Source organism: Dendrobates tinctorius, unplaced genomic scaffold (genome assembly GCF_039654945.1).
Source record: "Dendrobates tinctorius isolate UK_male_01 unplaced genomic scaffold, ASM3965494v1 ptg000007l, whole genome shotgun sequence".
NCBI classification, from domain to species: Eukaryota; Metazoa; Chordata; class Amphibia; order Anura; family Dendrobatidae; genus Dendrobates; species Dendrobates tinctorius.
In genome coordinates this window covers 51025338-51047917 of record NW_027361675.1, presented here as the reverse complement: position 1 = coordinate 51047917, position 22580 = coordinate 51025338, and the positions used below count along the sequence as shown (strand labels likewise).

General features: G+C 44.1%; 1 protein-coding gene across 1 annotated transcript in view; it reads left to right on the top strand.

The window, feature by feature from the left end:
• The window catches only part of LOC141088462 (multidrug and toxin extrusion protein 2-like), a 219633-nt gene that overhangs the window by 147862 nt on the left and 49191 nt on the right, over positions 1-22580 (top strand). The window contains exons 10-11 of the mRNA XM_073574554.1: positions 2873-2940; positions 5578-5686. Of these exons, the coding sequence (XP_073430655.1) occupies positions 2873-2940; positions 5578-5686 (177 nt within the window). The remainder of the gene's footprint in view (positions 1-2872; positions 2941-5577; positions 5687-22580) is intronic.

Sequence of the window (22580 nt, the reverse complement as noted above, 5' to 3'; positions counted from 1 at the left end):
CACCAGCCGTATATTTCTCATCCGTATTCTAGGCTCCGTGCCAATCGCAGCATGCTGCGATTGTCAGCGTACTACGGCCGTAATACGCCAATGCAAGTCTATGGGTGCGCAAAAAATATGGATTACACACGGACCACACATGTGACTTGCGAGAAATACGCACCAGGTGTCTTTTAGCAAAGCCGGCAATTCAGTGCGCTATACAGTAAACTCACACTGACAGGTTTAATAAAGAAAGAAAGAATAGATATATACACATAGAATACATATAGACACATAGAATACATATATACACATAGAATACATATATATATATATATATATATATATATATATATATATATATATATATATATATGCATTCTATATGTCTATATCTATTCTTTCATTTCTTTATTAAAACTGTCATAGGGCTCCATTATATGTCCATTTTGCAAGCCTGCGAGAAAATCTCACCATACGGATGCCATACGGATTACATACGGATGCTGACATGCGCAAAATACGCGACCACACCTTGATTACGGATGACATACGGAGCACTATTTAGGGGTCTGTCATCCGTATTACGCATGTAAAATACTGACCGTATTTTGCGCAGGTTAGTGTGACTCCAGCCTTAAACTGGTCCCAGTGTGCTGTTAGCGATGTAATGTGCATCACTAACATGTCATGGTCAAAGAAAAGCTCCAAGTATTAGGTTTAAAAACACCTTATATCATTATAGGATTCCCTCACATACACCGACTGCTGGTGACAGATCACATCAGTGTCACAAGGAGCATCACCAAGCACTGCACAACCATAGGAATAAAGCCTTTATAGTTTCTACTTTCTGATATATTTCATAGTATATTTACTTTAGTATACATATATAATATAGAGCGATCTCACCCTACATATGTGTCTATAGTTATGTGTATAAATATGTGTAAATATACGTGAGTGTATATTGTATATGTGTGCGATATATGCAGTTTATACATGCACGTCGCTGTGCACGTCTCTGGGGCGTACAACACATAATGGCATTAGATACATTCTCTGGGGAGTGAGTACCACACATGTTGGCATTAGATACAACTCCGCTATGTCAATGTAATACATCATACTCTGAAGGAAGCTTAAGCTAGCATAGCCGACCATGTATCAGTGATCAGGGCACAGTAGCGTGACAATTACCCTGCTATGCTCTAAATACCTGCAGTGACAGCTCCCACAGCTGTAACCTGAACAGCCCCTGGGGTGTGCCCAGATGACAGCTGAAGGCAGCCACAGTGTAGGAGATGCTGTCAGAGAGCTACCAGCAAATGGCAGCTCCCAGTGGCTGAAGAAGAAGAGAATGGGGATATCTGGGACTTTTGTAAAAAATAAAAAAAAGCCTAAGCACCAACAGGCAGGAGGTTGTTGCTATCTACCTGCCTGTTTTGCCCGTCATAGTTCTTGACTGGCACAGAGCGGTCACTGACTGCTCCTGCCGGCGATTAAGCTTCCTCTGCTGACATCATGTCGACAGAGCAGTGGCTTCTTTCCCGCTCTGTTCTGTCTCCTCGCATCATTCTGATTGACAGCCGGATCCCTGCTGTCTAACAGCCGACAGCAGAATGCTTTTAAGGCCGGGGTCAGACATGCGAGAAACTCGCACGAGTCTCCCATGTCAATACCCGACACTGCCTTCGGCACTCGGACTGGAGTGTGCGGCTGCATGTATTTGTATGCAGCTGAATGCTCCGATCCGAGTGCTGGAGGCAGAGCCGGGTATTGACATGCGAGACTCGTGCGAGTTTCTCGCAAGTCTGACCCCGGCCTAAAAAAGTTAGCGTTTTAGTGATTTAAACTGAATTGCAGCACATGTAATGCAATGGAAAACCTCTTTAATTATCAGGAAAATGTCATCCAAGAAAAGTTTATTGTTTGTATTTAAGGGTTTGTGCACAGTACGTCTTTTTCAAGTAGATTTCACTTAGAAGACCACCTGAAAAAGCGAAAACTAAATGATCGAAGGAATGGACATATACTTTTATATGTAAAAATGACTTTCTGTTCCGGCTTTTGGGCATCTTTTCACAGCTTTAGGTTTCCAAAGGCACAAAGTGGTTAAAAGAAATGATCTGACCATTTTTCAGGCGTCATCCATCTTGAAGACGCTCTATACTTTTATAATAGAAGTGTATAGGAAAATACAAAAGATGCATGGGCTTGAAAAACCATTGTTGAAGGAAGTAACAAGAATTAGGCTATGTGCACACGCTGTGGATTCACCCGCGGATTTGTATCTGCGGATCCGCAGGTAAAACCGCAGGTAAAATGACCTGTGGATTGGCCTGCGGTTTTCCCCTGCGGTTTAATACCTGGACAATGGAATAGGTGGAAACCGCAGCGGAATCCGCAGAAAGAATCGACATGTCAATTCTTTCAGCGGATTCAAAACCGCAGCTTTTCCGCAGTTGAAAAACCGCAGCATGTGCGCTGCAGATTGTAAATCCCATAGACTTACATGGTACTGTACACTGGCTGCAGAACTGCTGCGGATCTGCAGAGGCCAAATCCGCAGCAGAATCCGCAGCGTGTGCACATACCCTTACCAGAAAACGTTGGTAAAAAAGATACCAGGAAAATGCTGAAAAAAAAATTCCATATAAACGTCATAAAAGCGCTCAAAAACACTAAGACTAATCAAAGGAAAAAAAAAATCACCAGTGTTTCCAAAAATGTCTTTCTCTTGAAAAACTTTTCAGATTCACCAACCTGAAAAGATGTTTGTGAATACCCTATTCAAATCTTTATTCGTATCTAATTTTTGATATTAAATATTAAAAGCCCTTTTATTCAGTTTAGGGCATTATCTGATGTTGATTTTTTTTTTCTGTAGGCCTTATCAGTGTTGTGGAGCTCGGAGCTCAGGCTATAATGTTGGAATTGGCAACAGCAGCTTACATGGTTAGTTATAAATGTGGACAAAATAAATGAAAAATAATCAATGTAACTTTATTGTATTATGTATACATGTTCCTATAGCAATTCTAAACTTAGCAGAAAACTGTTTTGTTTTTATTACTGCGTTTTATGCAAGTTTTTCCATTGTATGTTGAACTGCAGAGCTCACCCCATTCTTTGAATCTTTTTGGATTGGAAACTAAGCAGAAACCGAGAGGAAACTCTCAGGATGCTCCAAAAAAATGCTGTAAAAAGTATGAAAAACTCTGTATGCACATAGCCATAAAAGCTTGAAAAACTCTTCAAAACTACTTTTGGAAATATAAAAACTCCTCAATGAAATAGCATTTCCTGATGCAGTTTCCACTAGAAAACTCATCGCTTTTAACCACCTTAAAGACACTCCATATGCACATATGCTAAGATTTTCAAATGTGATATTTGGCTGTCTGTAGCGATTGGCGGGTCATTAGAGAAGTAGCAGAGACTCATGTTGCTTCTGTAGAGCCTAGTTAGCATTACTATCTGTTAGTGCATACATGTATGACACAATCGTATTGTCCTCTACATTTTTCACTAGAATTAGATACAGCTGAAGAATGTACTATACCACATGTACTATACATGTTTTTGTTTTTTTACAAAGAGAAGTTTTGGCAAATACATGTAACTGTACAGATTTACAGTTAGATTCCCTTTAAAGCTTCCCACCAGATGTTTGCTAAAAATGAATGTCAGCAGGATTTAACCCACCCAACCTACTGTATTTATATGTGTGTAGCTTTTTCAAGTCCATCAATCCAAAGAAAATGAGGAATCCAGCTCGACTAACTGTGAAATGGCTTATATTCACCAAGTGCTTAGTGTAAGATAAAACAAGACTTCAGCGGTACAGCTTACATGACATGCGACATCTGCGCATTTCAGGTGACCTGCCGCCTTATTCAAGAATAAACATCATGAACAAGGGTGCCAGATTACCTGAAACAAGTAGATGTCACATGTCATGTAAGCTGTACCGCTGAAGTCTTGCTTTAGCTTACACGAAGCACTTTGAATCAAAGCCATTTCACAGTCCGTCGAACTGGATCCCTCTTTTTCTTTTGACTGCTTCACGCTCTGACACAGCGTTATCCAGCCTCCAAATGAACCTTAGATGTCTCCTACTGCAAGCTGAATTTAACCTTCTTTATCCACAAGTCCATCTATACTTTTTACATGGCCAGTCTGTTCCTCCATTACTGAGAAATTAGCATTAGAATTGATGTGCAAATGAGGCTGAAGGACTATGGTAGATCTAAAGCCTTTTTTACTCCACCTCTATTCCCCTCACAACGCCACCTCCTGCTTGACTGAGGGCTCTTTTGCCTGAAGTCACATAACACAGAGGCCTAAAGGGGGTTTTACACTAAGCAATATCGCTAAAACGTCACTGGTTTTGTGACGTTATAGCGATATTGCTAGCGATATCGCTATGTGTGATACTTACCAGCGACCGGCTCCCCCGCTGCTCATCGCTGATCGCGCGAGAATGTCCGGCTCCATTTCTCATCGGGCGCTTCCTGCTGAGACTTCCTGCTGTGACGTCCAGCGACGCGTGGAGGTGGGCGGGAGGACGCAGGATCGCTGTGTGTGAATGGTAAGTATCGTGCGCTGCGTCGCTGCTGCATCGCTGTGAGATCTTTCTGTATGAAAGCTCACTAGCGATCATTTAGCGATGCACCAGCGATCCTGACCGGGTCGGATCGCTGGTTGGATCGCTGGTGCATCGCTAAATGTAAAAGGGCCTTAAGTGTAGCTGGAGTGACTGAAGCTTTAGGGTCCCGTTACACATAGCGACACACCAGCGATCCCGACAATGATATGACCTGGTCAGGTTCGCTGGTGTGTCGCTATGTGATCGCTGGTGAGCTGTCAAACAGGCGATCTCACCAGCGATCAGGACCAGCGACGACGCGGGTAACAAGCGCCCGAGTCGCTTAGTTATCTGCTGTTTACCTTGGATACCAGTTCCCAGCGAGAGCACGCTGGTATCCTGGGTACACAGTGGGTAACTAAGCAACGCGCGCGCTTAGTTACCGCTGTTTACCTTGAATACCAGCTCCCAGCATCTGCTTACAGCGCTGGGAGCTCGCTGATTGATGGTCTCCCGCTGCCAGACGCAGCAATGCGTGCTGGTCAGCGGGAGACCAACGATCAAAAAAATGGCCCAGGACATTCCTGCACGATCAGCGATACCCGGCGGGGGGGGCTGGTCGATGATACATGTCACACACAGCGAGATCGCTGGCGAGATCGCTGTTGCGTCACAAAACGTGACTCAGCAGCGATCTCGCTTAGTGTGACGGGGGCTTTAGATCTACCGCCCTTCAGCCTAATTTGCATAACCATTGTAATGTTGATTTTATCTTTAAAAGAACTGCATGCACATATAATTAGTTTGAGGTATGAAATCCTCCTGACAGATTAAAGTACCTTCCAAACTTAACATAATGTGTGCAGTTTTAAGATTATAATATTATAAGGTCACAAATTCTTTCAACTTTGAATACAATTAATAATATATTTTTACTATATGGCTTTATTATATATAACTTTTTTCAATAGATTGAATTAAAAAAAAACTTTTATTCCACTTAGGTTTCTGTTGGATTCAGTGTGGCTGCGAGTGTGAGGATAGGCAACGCTTTAGGAGCAGGAGATGTGGAGCAAGCCAAAACATCCTGCAAAGTTTCCCTTTTGTGCATAGGTAAAATAAATATTTTTTTAACTACACTGCATTCCAAATTATTATGTAAATACTATTTTTCTCTTAATTTGCTAAATTGTTGATGAAAATGAGTAAGTATAATGTTAAATCATCAATCGTTAGAATATGAGTCAAACTGTCACGCTGTGTTACGGAGTGTTAAAACAGAGTACATAAACTCGTCTAGATGGCAGCAGAGATGAGAGAGAGTTGAATATCCAGCTCACAAGCAGACCAGCAGTAGCAGCGAAACAACCACTAGGTGGCAGCAGAATAGTCAAAGAGTCAAGTCGTAACCAGAGAATAACGTAGCAGAAATTCAAAACACTGTGTCAGGAGAGAGAAACAGGTCAGTAGCAGAGGTATCAGAAGGGAGAGACAAATCAAGTCAGGGACGAGCCAAAGTCAAGTACCAAGGAGTCCAAACACAGAGAGATAAGGAGAATTGGCAGGCAGAAGGAAGGTAAACAGACACAGATAGGGTCAGGTGTACGCAGCAGGACAAATCAGGAACTCACCAAAGCCAGCTACACACGCCAAAGTCAAGCAATATAACTGGCACTGCACACAGGTTGCAGCACAGATATTCCGGTAGGTCCATATATATTTGGACAAAGACAACATTTTTCTAATTTTGGTTCTAGACATTACCACAATGAATTTTAAACAAAACAATTCAGATGCAGTTGAAGTTCAGACTTTCAGCTTTCATTTGAGGATATCCACATTAAAGTTGGATGAGGAGTTTAGGAGTTTCAGCTCCTTAACATGTGCCACCCTGTTTTTAAAGGGACCAAAAGTAATTGGACAGATTAAATAATTGTAAATATAATGTTCATTTCTAGTACTTGGTTGAAAACCCTTTGTTGGCAATGACTGCCTGAAGTCTTGAAATCATGAACATCACCAGACGCTGTGTTTCCTCCTTTTTGATGCTCTGCCAAGCCTTCACTGCGGTGGTTTTCAGTTGCTGTTTGTTTGTGGGCCTTTCTTTCTGAAGTTTAGTCTTTAACAAGTGAAATGCATGCTCAATTGGGTTGAGATCAGGTGACTGACTTGGCCATTCAAGAATATTCCACTTCTTTGCTTTAATAAATTCCTGGGTTGCTTTGGCTTTATGTTTTGGGTCATTGTCCATCTGTAGTATGAAGCGACGACCAATCAGTTTGGCTGCATTTGGCTGGATCTGAGCACACAGTATGGCTCTGAATACCTCAGAATTCATTCGGCTGCTTCTGTCCTGTGTCACATCATCAATAAACACTAGTGACCCAGTGCCATTGGCAGCCTTGCATGCCAAAGCCATCACACTGCCTCCGCCATGTTTTACAGATGATGTGGTATGCTTTGGATCATGAGCTGTACCACGCCTTCGCCATACTTTTCTCTTTCCATCATTCTGGTAGAGGTTGATCTTGGTTTCATCTTTCCAAAGAATGTTCTTCCAGAACTGTGCTGGCTTTTTTAGATGTTATTTTAGCAAAGTCCAGTCTAGTCTTTTGATTCTTGATGCTTATGAGTGGCTTGTACCATGCAGTGAACTCTCTGTATTTACTTTCATGCAGTCTTCTCTTTATGGTAGATTTGGATATTGATACGCCTACCTCCAGGAGAGTGTTGTTCACTTGGTTGGCTGTTGTGAAGGGGTTTCTCTTCACCATGGAGATTATTCTGCGATCATCCACCACTGTTGTCTTCCGTGGGGGCCCAGGTCTTTTTGTATTGATGAGTTCACCAGTGCTTTCTTTCTTTCTCAGGATGTACCACACTGTAGATTTTGCCACTTCTAATGTTGTAGCAATTTCTCGGATGGTTTTTTTCTGTTTTTGCAGCTTAAGGATGGCTTGTTTCACCTGCATGGAGAGCTCCTTCACATCCTCCTGCATGTTTCCTTCACAGCAAAACCTTCCAAATGCAAGCACCACACCTCAAATCAACTCCAGGCCTTTTATCTGCTTAATTGAGAATGACATAACGAAAGGATTGCCCAAACCTGTCCATGCAATAGCCTTGGAGTCAATTGTACAATTACTTTTGGTCACTTTAAAAACAGGGTGGCACATGTTTAAACCCTTCATCCAATTTTAATGTGGATACCCTCAAATAAAAGCTGAAAGTCTGAATTTCAACTGCATCTGAATTGTTTTGTTTAAAATTCATTGTGGTAATGTCTAGAACCAAAATTAGAAAAATGTTGTCTCTATCCAAATATATATGGACCTAACTGTATAGTAAACCTGACACCAGAAAGAGGTCGGGAAAATTAACCCCTGACATGACCAGACCGGGAAAGGAGAGACAAAACAAAACCCCACCTGGATCATGACACAACTTTATTAGACAAACCTCCCAATGATAACAGTATTTTTTCCAAGTTAAAATAAACTCAGAACACGCTGTTCCAAATTATTATACACAACACAGTTTCCAAACATTTTATAGGTTGTAAAGAACTGAAAATGCTCATTTGTTAAATTTGCCTCATTGAGAAGTCACATTTACAGAAATCAAAAGCTTTTTCAGTCAAAAACCTCTTAACAGGCCAACTTACATGTAAACATTGAACCCCTTCTTTAATATCACCTTCATAATTCTTGCATCTATTGAACTTGTGAGGTTTTGGATAGTTTCTGCTTGAGTTTTTTTTCATAATGTCATAATAGTATCTCGGACCTTCTGTTTTGATGTGAACTGCCTCCCTTCACATAGATCTTTTGCTTGAAAAACTCAAAGGTTTTCAGTAGGGTTGAGGCCTGGGGGGATGGTGGCTGCACCATAAGTTTCTCTCCTTTTATGCCCATAGCAGCCAATGTCTCGGGTATTTTTTTCAGCATGAGATGGTGCATTGTCATGCATGAAGATGAATTTGCTATACATGGCACAGTTTTACTATTTGAACCATTGAATAATGTGTTTACTCAGAAAGGTTATATACGTTGATGAGGTAATTTTCACACTTTCAGGGACCCTAAAGGGGTCTTCCAGCCCAAAACATGACTCTGCCACCTCTTTGCTGACATCACAGTTTTTTTGGGACATGGTGGCCATCCACTAACTATTTGGACCATCCAGGGGTGCACAGCACTCATCAGATTGTTTTAAATTATTCTTCATGTATGTTGGGCTCATTGAAACCGTTTCTGCTCGTGAGCACTGCTTAGAGGTGGCTGAATAGCACATTTATGCACAACTGCAAGCCTCAGGAGAATCCTACACCTTGAGGTTCGCAGGATTCCAGAGGCACCAGCAGCTTCATATACATGTTAGCTCCTTTGTAATGATATTTTAGCTGCTACTTTCTTAGGCTGTGTTCACACACAGCTTTTTTCCCGCGGATTTACCAAAAAATCCGCTCAAAAAACGTTTAAAAGAAGCTTCCCGTTCATTTTAATGCATTTTGCACTTTTTGTGCATATTGATGCGTTTTTTACCAGCATCCTCATTCATTTCGTGGTAAATTCCGCATTTCTGGCTATTTTCTATGTGTCTGGGGATGCGCAGAAAAAAACGCAGCAAAAACGCGCACAAATCGCTGCAAAAACGCACGTTTTCTGGGAAGGAGTCCTGTTTTTATGTAGAAATTTTCTGCATACGTGTGCACATAGCCTTAACTTGATGAATTTGTGAAGCTGAAATATTGGCTAGACGTTTTGTAGATTCGAGATATACAACATTTTTATGATCGATGATTACAATGACAGCATGAACTGCCCTCTCCATAAAATGACGCCACTCTTTGGAAGCCCATTTATTTGCCAAGAGTTCCCTGTTACCAATGTCATAGTTTTTCTCAACAGGCGACAGTCTCTTAGAAAAATATGCACATGTATGCCATTTACCAGGAGATGCACCTTGCGATAATACAGCCCCTACCCATAATTCAGACTCGTCAACCTCTACAATAAATGACTGAGTGACGTCAGACTGAATGAGAATCAGCAGAGATGCAAAACAGTCTTTCAAGGTATCGATTCCTCCCTGACCGGACTTGACCATTTGCAAAAGTCTGTTCCTTTCCTGGTCATATCTGTCAGCTGTTTGGACACTACCGAAGAGTATTTGATGAACTTACGGTAGTAGATGGCGAAACCCAAAAACCTTTGTAATGCCTTTAGGTCCTCTGGACGATCCCAATCCAGTACCCTCCGGATTTTCGCTGGATCCATGTGAAAATTGCTGATCGATAAGACATAGCCCAGAAAAGGGATCTCCTCAACTGAGAACATACTGTATATACTCGTGTATAAGCTGAGTTTTTCAGCACATTTTTTTGTGCTGAAAACGCCCCCCTTGGCTTATGCAAATTGCCTCTCCAGAGAGAAAGAGGACTTTTACTCTACAGCGCCACCTATTGGTAGTAGCGATCCTACAAGTCACAATCAACCCTTTAACGAGTCTTGTAATGTGACTTAGGATAACAGCCAAATCAGAATCGGCTTATACGCGAGTCATTGTCCCAGAAAGCTAAAGCCTGTGCCACTGCTAAAGAGAAATGAATAGTCGTTTTTTTTATAGCGCACACAGTGACAGCTGCAGCCGCAGCCTCTGGCTTACAGAAGATACTCACCCTCCAGCGTGCCCTGCATATCGTTGGTTCCGACTTCCGGCGGCTCTTTCTGCGCTGAGCGATCACATGGCTAATTAAGGTAATGAATATGCACACGTCCCCACTCCCATAGGGGTGGAATGCATATTCATTACCATAATGAGCTGTGCCACATGACCGCTCAGCACAGGAAGAGCTGCCGGAAACCAGCTACAACGAGATGCTGCGAGGGCACGCCGGATGAGGGTGAGTGAGTAGGATGGTTGTTTTTTTTTGTAATATGAAGCATGCATACCACGACGGTGCGGGGAAGCCATACATACCAGAACAGCAACGGGGGAGCCACGCATACCAGGACAGAGATGAGGGGACAATGCATACCCGGCTTATACTCGAGTCAATAAGCTTACCCAGTTTTCCGTGGCATAATTCAGTGCCTCGGCTTATACTCGGGTCGGCTTATACTTGAGTATATATGGTACATTTCTCTAGTATGACAAATTATTTATTGTCTCTAAGTAACCGTAAGACTTGCCTGACATGTACCTGATGTGGCTCAAGGTCAGATAAGTAAATTAATATGTAATGAAGATAGATTACAACAAATATACCTTCCTGGTGACTAAAAATGCAATTTACAAAGTGTTGAAAGATGGCGGGAGTATTTGTCAACCAAAATGGCATCACAGGGTTTTAATAGTGTCCCTCATGAGTATTGAAGGCAGTTTGACACTCATCCCACTCCTTAATACGAATGAGATTGTATGTCCCCCTAAAATCCAGGTTAGAAAGCCATTTTTCTCCTACGATCTGGATAAAAAGGTCCAGGATGAGAGGAAGAGGGTACAGATCCTGGACTGTGACCTGAGTTGAGTTTGTGGAATTCTAGGCAAGAGCGTAACCCTCCATCTTTTCTTTTATGAAGAAAAACCCTACAGCAACGGAAGATGAGGATGGTCTGATATGACACTTTGCCGGACTTTTATTAATATAGTCCTTCATGGCCTGCCCCTCTGGACCAGAGATATTATATAGTCTGCTCTTAGGCAGCTTGACCCCAGGAATAAGATTAATGGCACAATCATTAGGAAGATGGGGAGGAAGTTCTTGACATCCCTGCTCTGAAAACACATCCCCAAAGTCACATCCGTTTTCCAGCACAGGTTGGGTATCCACCCTGGCTAACCTGACGTCAGTGAGTAGTACTGAGTTCATTGGCAGTGAACTCCCAGGACCTTTACGATGGCACCACGAACATGAGAACTTTCCGTCAGTGTTACGCGGGGCTTAGGTCAAAGAAGGCTGAAATACCCGGGGCCCCTGTGGAGTCCCTCCAACTAGGAAAAACCCTGTCTGACCCTCAACCCAGGGTTTTTGCTAATGGTGCAAATGCCTGAGCCTCCAACCTTTCCTTATCTCCTGCTCAGCCCTAAGCTGAACCCTCCACCCAGTGAGTCGTCAAACCACCAAAGCCCACACAGTAATAACAGACAGGGAGAACTTAAACCGCGCCGCATACACACAGGACAATACCGTAATGTGAACAGGGCAAAACAAAACACAAATATAGGAAGGCGAAAAGGTAACAACGGATCATACGCCACCAGATACGAATTTCTCTCTCCAACACCTCCTCTCCAGACCGGAACCACTTGGCATAAAACACAAGCTATAATCGGCGTCGCCCATAGGCCAGCACGACTATTTAAAGACCGTGGGCGTGACCAAACATCCCACCTGATTCCAGCTAGATTAACCCCCGATAACCTGAGTAAAATCAAGCCGGCGCCACTGAGGCTATAGTGGACGGAGATGGAACTACCGCTGCCTGCCGGACGCTGTGGTGTGAATAGCGTCCGACATGACAGTCAGTCAGGTCATCGGAGTTCACCCCAAAACACTGAGCACATTGCTCAGTGTCTCTGCTGGATGGCAGGCAGTATAGCCACATCATGCAACTATGCAGCCTGTCATCTAGATGTAGCAGACCCATCAAGGGAAAAGTGTTTTTTTTATCTTCTTGGCAGACAGGTAAGGAATATTGTTTTTTCTTTTAATTGTTACAGGAGACATTGGCTTCTGTGGATTGTGCGATGACGTGAGTATGGTTTAATTTAGTTTTATTAAAGGAGTCTTTTTCATTCTTTCAAACAAAGGACTTTACTGTGGGTGTGTGTTTATTTACAATATAACTAAAGGTTTAATAATGGATAGGCATCTTATAGATTTTTTTTAATAGGTAAGCACAATACCCAAGCCCATTATCCTCTAAAGGAGCGGGCTACACTCTAAATGCATAGATATATCACAAAGGTCATGTCACTGTAAAGTGACCCAATAACCAAGAGTGTCATTGATTTCATAAAACGAACATTTTATTAGACATTGATAGACATACAACATAAAACCGTTGCCTCAAACCAACACATATAGGTAGGAGAAACAGCGAAAGGATACAATTCTATTTATACAGTGTATCAAAATTTAGAAAAAATTACTGCAGTATCCAAAAATAATATGCCCAGCAGTATGCTGAGTATCTTTATTGGCTTATAAAACGAATAGATGGCTATAGAGAAAATATATTGCACAAACTGCAAAGATGTGAATAAAATTTACTGCCTTAATTCAAATAAAGTTTTGCACATAAATTACACCTTTGAGGTTTTGAATTTATTCACCAATTATAAGTCACAAAGCATGCAGCTATTGCTGCTGCTACGTCGCCATAGCCTCACAGATACATGGATTATAATCACCCAAAGCATATGATATATGCAGCCATTGCTGCTACAGCGCTACCACAGCCTCTCATGTATGCAGGTTAAAATTACCCCCCAAAAAATCTAAATAAATGTGAATAAATGAACCGCCAAATACATATTACCTGAGCCGTGAGCACAGTGAAGTTAGGCATAAGATAACACGCTGCTTCCCCGCACCCCAACGCGCATTTCGCCCGTGTTTCACACCCCCAGGATACTCAGCATACTGTTGGGCATATTATTTTTGGATACTGCAGTAATTTTTTCTAAATTTTGATACATTGTATAAATAGAATTGTATCCTTTCGCTGTTTCTCCTACCTATATGTGGTGGTTTGAGGCAGCTGTTTTATGTTGTTTGTCTATCAATGTCTAATAAAATGTTCGTTTTATGAAATCAATGACACTCTTGGTTATTGGGTCACTTTACAGTGACATTACCTTTGTGATATATAGATTTTTTAATAGCAGAAGTCATGGTTCCATTTACCACAGCAAGTCTTCCAGGTCCTGAAGAAGCAAAACAGTCCCAGACCATCACGCTGCCACCACCGTGTTTTACTGTTGATATAATGATCCTTTTCTGAAATGCTGTGTTACTTCTACGACAGATGTAATGAGACATACACCTTCCAAAAAGTTCAACTTTTGTTTCTTCAGTCTACAGAGTATTCTCCCAAAACTTTTTGGATCATCAAGATGTTTTCTGGCAAAACTAAGATGAGCTTTTATGTTCTTATTGCTCAGCAGTTTTTTTTTGTCTTGGAACTGTGCCATGCAGGCCATTTTTGCACAATCTCTTTTTTATGGTAGAGTCATGATCACTGACCTTTTTTGAGGCAAGTGTGTCCTGCAGTTCTTTGGATATTTTTGTGTAGTCTTTTGTGACCTCTTGGACGAGTCTTCACTGTGCTCTTGGTGTAATTTTGGTCAACTGGCCACTCCTGGGAAGGTTCACCACTGTTCCATGTTTTTGCCTTTTGTGGATAATGGCTCTCACTGTGGTTTGCTGGAGTCCCAAAGCTTTAGAAATGGCTTTATAACCTTTTCCAGACTGATAGATCTCAATTACTTTGTTTCTCATTTGGTCCACAGTTTCTTTGGTCACGGCATGATGTTTTGGTTTTGAGGATCTTTTGCTCCACTTCACTTTGTCAGGCAGGTGCTAGTTAAGTGATTACTTGATTGAGAACGGGTGTGCCAGTAAATAGGCCTGAGTGTCGTTAGGAAATTTGAACTCAACTTCCCAAAGATGTGATAAACCACAATTAAGTTATGTTTTAAGGGGGTGAGGTGGAAAATCACTTTTTCACACTGGCCTCTGTAGGTTTGGATTTCTTATTCCCTTAATAATAAAGACTTTTATTTAAAAACTGCCTTTTTTGCGTTTACTTGTGTTATATTTGTCTAATTAAATTTTTTTGTGATCTGAAACATTTAAGTGTGCCAAACAAGAAAAAGGATAGGAAATCAGGAAGGGGGTAGTCACTTTTTAACAAGACTGTGTATGTGTAATATACAATGTACAGCACTGGCAAAAATTAAGAGACCACCACATCCAAACCCTATCATGGGCAGCCCGTTGTCCAGACCTGAACCCCATTGAAAATCTCTGGAATGTAATCAAGAGGATGATGGATAGTCACAAGCCATCAAACAAAGAAGAACTGCTTACATTTTTACGCCAGAAGCAGTGTGAAAGACTGGTGGCAAACATGCCAAGACGCATGAAAGCTGTGATTAACCCCTTCACCCCCAAGGGTGGTTTGCACGTTCATGACCGGGCCAATTTTTACAATTCTGACCACTGTACCTTTATGAGGTCATAACTCTCGAACGCTTCCATGGATCCCGGTGATTCTGACATTGTTTTCTCGTGACATATTGTACTTCATGTTAGTGGTAAAATTTCATTCAAATAACTTGCGTTTATTTGTGAGGAAAACGGAAATTTGGCGAAAAGTTGGAAAATTTCGCAATTTTCCAACTTTGAATTTTTATGCCCTTAAATCACAGAGATACGGCACACAAAAAACTTGATAACTAACATTTCCCACATGTTTACTTTACATCAGCACAATTTTGGAACCAAAATTTTTTTTTGTTAGGAAGTTATAAGGGTTAAAAGTTGACCAGCGATTTCTCATTTTTACAACACCATTTTATTTTTAGGACCACATCACATTTGAAGCCACTTTGAGGGGTCTATATGATAGAAAATACCCAAAAGTGACACCATTCTAAAAACTGCACCCCTTAAGGTGCTCTAAACCACATTCAAGAAGTTTATTAACCCTTTACGTGCGTCACAGGAATTTTTTTGAATATTTTAAAAAAAAATGAACATCTAACTTTTTTCATAAAAAAAATACTTCAGGTTCAATTTTTTTTATTTTACCAAGGGTAACAGGAGAAATTGAACTGCAAAAGTTATTGTGCAATTTGTCCTGAGTACGCAGATACCTGATATGTGGGGGGGAATGACTGTTTCGGCGCATGGCAGAGCTCAGAATGGAAGGAGCGCCGTTTGACTTTTTCAATGCAAAATTGGCTGGAATTCAGATTGGACGCCATGTCACGTTTGGAGAGTCCCTGATGTACCTAAACAGTGGAAACCCCCTACAAGTGACCCCATTTTGGAAACTAGACCCCCCAAGGAACTTATCTAGATATGTGGTGAGAACTTTGAACCCACAAGGGCTTTACAGAAGTTTATAATGTACAGCGGTACAATTAAAAAATCATATTTTTTCCACAAAAATGATCTTTTCACCCCAATTTTTATTTTCCCAAGGGTAACAGGACCCTAAAAGTTATTGTGCAACTTGTCCTGAGTACGCTGATACCCCACATGTGGGGGTAAACCACTATTTGGGCGCATGGCAGAGCTCGGAAGGGAAGCAGCGCCATTTGACGTTTTTGGCTGGAATTGAGATCGGACACCATGTCGCGTTTGGAAAACCCCTGATGTACCAAAACAGTGGAAACCCCCCACAAATGACACCATTTTGGAAACTAGACCCCCTAAGGAACTTATCTAGATGTGTGGTGAGCACTTTGACCCCCCCAGTGCTTCACAGAAGTTTACAACTCCCGGGCGTGAAAATAAAAAATTCGTATTTTTTCCACAAACATGATCTTTTAGTCACCATTTTTTTATTTTCCCAAGGGTACCAGGAGAAATTGGACCCCAAAAGTTGTTGTCCAATTTGTCCTGAGTATGCTGATACCCCATATGTGGGAGAAAACTACTGTATGGGCACACGTCGGGGCTCGGAAGGGAAGTAGTGACGTTTTGGAATGCAGACTTTGATGGAATGGTCTGCGGGTGTCATGTTGCCTTTGGAGAGCCCCTAATGTACCTAAACAGTGGAAACCCCCCACAAATGACACCATTTTGTAAACTAGACCCCCCAAGGAACTTATCTAGATGTGTGGTGAGCACTTTGACCCCCCAGTGCTTCACAGAAGTTTACAACTCCCGGGCGTGAAAATAAAAAATTCGTATTTTTTCCACAAACATGATCTTTTAGTCACCATTTTTTTATTTTCCCAAGGGTACCAGGAGAAATTGGACCCCAAAAGTTGTTGTCCAATTTGTCCTGAGTATGCTGATACCCCATATGTGGGAGAAAACTACTGTATGGGCACACGTCGGGGCTCGGAAGGGAAGTAGTGACGTTTTGGAATGCAGACTTTGATGGAATGGTCTGCGGGTGTCATGTTGCCTTTGGAGAGCCCCTAATGTACCTAAACAGTGGAAACCCCCCACAAATGACACCATTTTGTAAACTAGACCCCCCAAGGAACTTATCTAGATGTGTGGTGAGCACTTTGACCCTCCCAGTGCTTCACAGAAGTTTACAACGCCCGGGCGTGAAAATAAAAAATTCGTATTTTTTCCACAAACATGATCTTTTAGTCACCATTTTTTTATTTTCCCAAGGGTACCAGGAGAAATTGGACCCCAAAAGTTGTTGTCCAATTTGTCCTGAGTACGCTGACACCCCATATGTGGGAGAAAACTACTGTATGGACACACGTCGGGGCTCGGAAGGGAAGCAGTGACGTTTTGGAATGCAGACTTTGATGGAATGGTCTGCGGGTGTCATGTGCGTTTGGAGAGCCCCTGATGTACCTAAACTATTGAAACTCCCCACAAGTGACCCAATTTTGGACACTAGACCCCCCACGGAACTTATCTAGATGTGTGGTGAGCACTTTGAACCCCCAAGTGCTTCACAGAAGTTTATAACACTCGGACGTGAAAATAAAAAAATCATTTTTTTCCACAAAAATGATATTTTTGCCCCCAATTTTTTATTTTCCTAAGGGTAACAGGAGAAATTGGACCCCAAAAATTGTTTTGCAATTTGTCCTGAGTAGGCTGATACCCTACATGTGGGAGTAAAACACTGTTTGGGCGCATAGCAGAGCTTGGAAGGGAAGGAGCACCATTTGACTTTTTCAACTCAGAATTGGCTGGAATTGAGATCAGACGCCATGTTGCATTTGGTGAGCCCCTGATGTGCCCAAACAGTGGAAACCCCCAATTCTAACTCCAACCCGAACCCCAACACGCCCTTAGCCCTAACCCTAGCCCTAGCCCTATCCCTAGCCCTAACCCTAACCCTAACCCTACCCTAACCCTACCCCAACACACCCCTAACCCTAGCCCTAACCCTAATGGAAAAATGGAAATAAATACATTTTTTTATTTTATTATTTTTCCCTAACTAAGGGGGTGATAACGGGGGGTTTGATTAACTATTTATGGCGGTTTTTATGTTTGGCGGCTGTCGCACGCTAAAAGACGCTTTTTATTGTAAAAATAGTTTTTGCATCACCACATATTGAGAGCTATAATTTTTCCGTATTTTGACCCACCGAGTCATGTGAGGTCTTATTTTTTGCGGGACGAGTTGACGTTTTTATTGGTACCATTTTCGGGCACGTGAAATTTTTTGATTGCTTTTTATTCCGATTTTTGGGACGCAGAATGAACAAATACCAGCGTTTCATGAATTTCTTTTGGGGGGGGGTGCGTTTACACCGTTCCGCGTGCGGTAAAATTGATAAAGCGGTTTTATTCTTCGGGTCAGTACGGTTACAGCGATACCTCATTTAGGTCTTTTTTTATGTTTTTGTCGGTTTTATGCAATGAAAACTATTTTATATAAAAAATAATTATTTTTGCATCGCTTTATTCTGCGAATTATAACTTTTTTATTTTTTCGCTGATGATGCTGTGTGGCGGCTTGTTTTTTGCGGGACAAGATGACGTTTTCAGCGGTACCATGGATATTTATATGCGTCTTTTTGATCGCGCGTTATTGCACTTTTTGTTTGGCGGTATGATAATAAATCATTATTTTTTGCTTCGTTTTTGATTTTTATTTTTTAAGGGGTTCGCTAAAGGGGTTAACTAATGGGATAGTTTTATAGGGCAGGTCGTTACGGACGCGGCGATACCTAATATGTGTACTTTTATTGTTTTTTATTATTATTATTTTCAAAAAATGAATTTATTGGGGAATATTTTTTTTTTTTTTTACTAATTTATTTGGCGATTTTTTTTAATTTATTTTTACACTTTTTTAATTTTTTTTTTACTTTATTACATAGTTCCAGGTGGGACATCACTGTCCTGTGACAGATCGCTGATCTGTCACATCACAGATCACTGTGACAGATCAGCAATCTTTCACAGGCAGTGCACTAGGCTTCCTCATGCCTGCGCTTTGCAGGCACTGAGGAAGCCAGCTTCCCCAGGCCCCCGAAGGCCCCCGTCGCCATCTTGGATTCGGGGGCCTGGAGGAAAGGAGCCCCCCGCAGCAGCGCTGCACATTGCGCTGCCGTGGGGGGCTCAGGGAAGCACGGAGGGAGCCCCCTCCCTGCCGATGCTTCCCTTTAACTCCCGGTACACCGCGATCGCGTTTGATCGCGGTGTGCAAGGGGTTAACGTGTCGGGGGCGGTCCGTGACCGCCCCTGACACATTGTGCCGGGTGTCAGCTGTGATAATCAGCTGACACCCGGCCGCAATCAGCGGCGCTCACCACGTGGGCGCCGCTGATCGCGGTAGACGTACTATCCCGTCCCCGGTCATACGGGCCCGGGTACCGTGGACGGGATAGTACGTCTCATGTCAGGAAGGGGTTAAAAATCATGGTTATTTCACAAAATATTGATTTCTGAACTCTTCCTGAGTTAAAACATTAGTTTTTGTCACGCCGTGCTCACCTGGGGGCGGGACCTCGGTCCCGACGTCATCTCTTCCGGAGCTGCGGTCACTCCGGGGGTCCCGTAGGGTGCGCACGCGCAGCTCTCGTCCCCGGGCCTCCTCCTACATGTCACGTTTGCGCTTGCGCGCTCTTGTCAGTGCTGTATAGGGCTCGGTCCTCTCTATGGTAATGGAGGACCTGACCCGGAACCTGTAGTGGTCATGTGCTTTCTGGCTAGGTCCTGACCCGGAACCAGTAGTAGTCATGTGCTATATCAGACGACCTCCCCCTAGGGGAGGTGCCTGATTATTGTTGTGCTCCTGGCTTGGTCTGCCGTGTCCCTGCCTGGCTGTGCGCTGTACTCAGGTCCTCTGCCTTGCACTCTGTTGTGCCTCTTGGCACACGCTCTGAATCTGCACTCTGCTTTGTACTTGGTTGTGCCTCCTGGCACACGCTCTGACCCTGTGTTCTGTCTCGTACTCGGTTGTGCCTCCTGGCACATGCTCTGACACTGTACTCTGTCTCATACTCGGTTGTGCCTCCTGGCACACGCTCTTACCCTGTACTCTGTCTTATACTCAGTCGTGCCTCCTGGCACACACTCTGATTCCGTGCTCTGTCTTATACTCAGTTGTGCCTCCGGGCACACACTCTGATCCTGTACTCAGTCTCTTACTCTGTTACACCTCCTGGCACACCTGCTGCCTGACTCAGTGCTCTGACGTGCTCCTTGCACGCTTCCTGCTTCACTCACACCCGGACGAACGAAGTCTCTGTATACCACGTGTTCCCGTGTCCACACTTTACACGTTCCTGCAGACACTCTCACCCACTCGTGTCTCCTGTGAGCCGGCCGCCTGGTGCCAGCAGTCGTGGTGCCTCACCCCCTGGGGCTTGCCCCTGACACTCCCTGTATAGGGGGTGGTCTTCACTAGGTCAGCTCGCCCTGGGAGGGTTGGTGTCACGACCCAGAGGGTCCACTCCAGGAGTCGTCACAGTATAATCAGGCCATGGACCCCGCTGGTGCCACCACCTCCATCCAAAAGGAACTGGTGTTCCTACGGGAGAGTCAGACCAGGATTATGGTCTTTTTGAAATCCATGGAGTCTCGTTTGTCGGCCATACAATCCGTTTCTGCCCAGTCCTCGGCCCCGCACCCGATACCGCGCCTCGGCAAGCCACCCCGATATAGCGGGGACCCTAAGTTTTGTCGAGGATTTCTGAACCAATGCCGGTTACATTTTGAGGTTTTGCCGCAGCACTATGCCACTGAGCGTGCCCAAATTGCCTTTATTGTTTCACACTTAGAGGGGGAGGCATTAGCATGGGTGAACCCCCTCTGGGAGCGCAATGACCCACTCGTCTCTCGGCTTTCCACCTTTTTGGACACCTTCCGCAAGGTGTTCGACGAGCCGGGTCGGCTGGCCTCTATCACAGAGTCCCTCTTTAACCTCCATCAGGGTACGCTACCGGTAGGACAGTATGCCATCCGTTTTCGTACCTTGGCCTCCGAACTCGGTTGGAACAACGAGGCTCTCGTAGGGATCTTTTGGCGTGGCCTGTCCAGTCGGATCAAAGACGTACTGGCAGGTCGGGATACTCCCACCTCTTTAGAGGATCTGATCTCACTGGCGACACGCATCGACCTGCGGTTTCAGGAACGTGCCCGTGAATTAGCCAGAGAGAGGAGCTCCTCTCCCCTCCTCCGTTCCTGCTCCAAGAAGCCGGGAAACTTCTCCGCCTAGGGTTGATAGGAGAGGCCTCCCTAGGTGTACGTGATTCCTCTCCTCCCCTGCTCGTGTCCGTATTATTGAATCTCGGTGCCAAGCGTTATTCTGAGGAGGCTTTCCTGGATTCTGGCGCGGAGGGGAATTTTATCACACTCGAGGCGGTTAAAAAATACCGGATTCCTGTCAGATCCCTGGAGACTCCTTGGTCGATTGTTTCGGTCAATGGTACGTCCGTGCTGGAGTCCGTTACCCAGGCCACCGAAGAGATCGAGCTGCAGATCGGAGCCCTGCACCTGGAGAAGATCTCCTTCCTCGTCTTGTCCACCATGTCTCACGCACTTCTTCTAGGCCTCCCTTGGCTACGGACTCATGAGCCAACCCTGGACTGGCGGTCGGGCGAGATACTCCGGTGGGGACCGTTCTGTCAGGAGAAGTGCCTGTTGCCCGTCCGTCTGATGAACTCTGCCGGTCCATCCCCGGCACCTACAGGTCTGCCGTCGGCTTACTGGTCCTTTGCAGATGTTTTCGACAAGAAGGAGGCCGAGACTCTGCCCCCCCATCGGCCATATGACTGTCCGATTGACCTCATTCCTGGTTCTACGCCACCCAGGGGTAGGATATACCCGCTATCCCCTGCTGAGACCCAAGCTATGTCTGACTATATCCAGGAGAACCTTGCTAGAGGTTTCATCCGTAAGTCCTCCTCGCCCGCGGGAGCGGGATTTTTCTTTGTAAAAAAGAAGGACGGCTCCCTCCGTCCTTGCATAGACTACCGAGGCCTGAACAATATCACGGTCAAGAACAAGTACCCATTGCCATTGATCCCGGAGCTCTTTGACCGACTTAGAGGAGCTCGAATTTTCACCAAACTGGATCTTCGTGGGGCCTACAACTTGATCCGCATTCGTTCTGGGGATGAGTGGAAGACCGCCTTTAACACCAGAGAAGGTCACTACGAGTACTTGGTCATGCCCTTCGGCCTCTGCAATGCCCCAGCGGTTTTCCAGGAGTTCGTGAATGACGTCTTCCGGGATATGCTGTACTCCTGCGTGGTAGTCTATCTGGATGACATCCTCGTTTTTTCTCCAGACCTCCGCACACAGAAAGAACGTGCGTCAAGTCCTCCAGCGCCTGAGGGAGAACCGCCTTTATGCCAAGCTCGAGAAATGTGCCTTCGAGCAAACGTCCCTGCCATTCTTGGGGTACATTATCTCAGAATCAGGTCTATGCATGGATCTGGCAAAAGTGTCCGCCGTCCTCGATTGGCCACAGCCCCATGGGGTGAAGGCAATCCAACGCTTCCTTGGTTTTGCGAACTACTACCGACAGTTCGTTCCTCATTTTTCCTCGTTGGTTCGCCCCATCTCGTCCCTTATCTGCAAGGGAGCTAACCCAAAGGCTTGGCCCTCTGAGGCTGAAGAGGCCTTCCAGTCGTTGAAACAAGCCTTCGCCGCTGCTCCGGCGCTTCACCGACCTGAGGTTAGTAGACCTTTCACTCTCGAGGTAGACGCATCCTCTACTGGGGCTGGCGCAGTCCTTCTGCAGAAATCCTCTTCTGGACGTTTTGTCACCTGTGGCTTCTTTTCTAAAGTATTTTCCTCCACTGAGCAGAACTACTCCATTGGCGACAA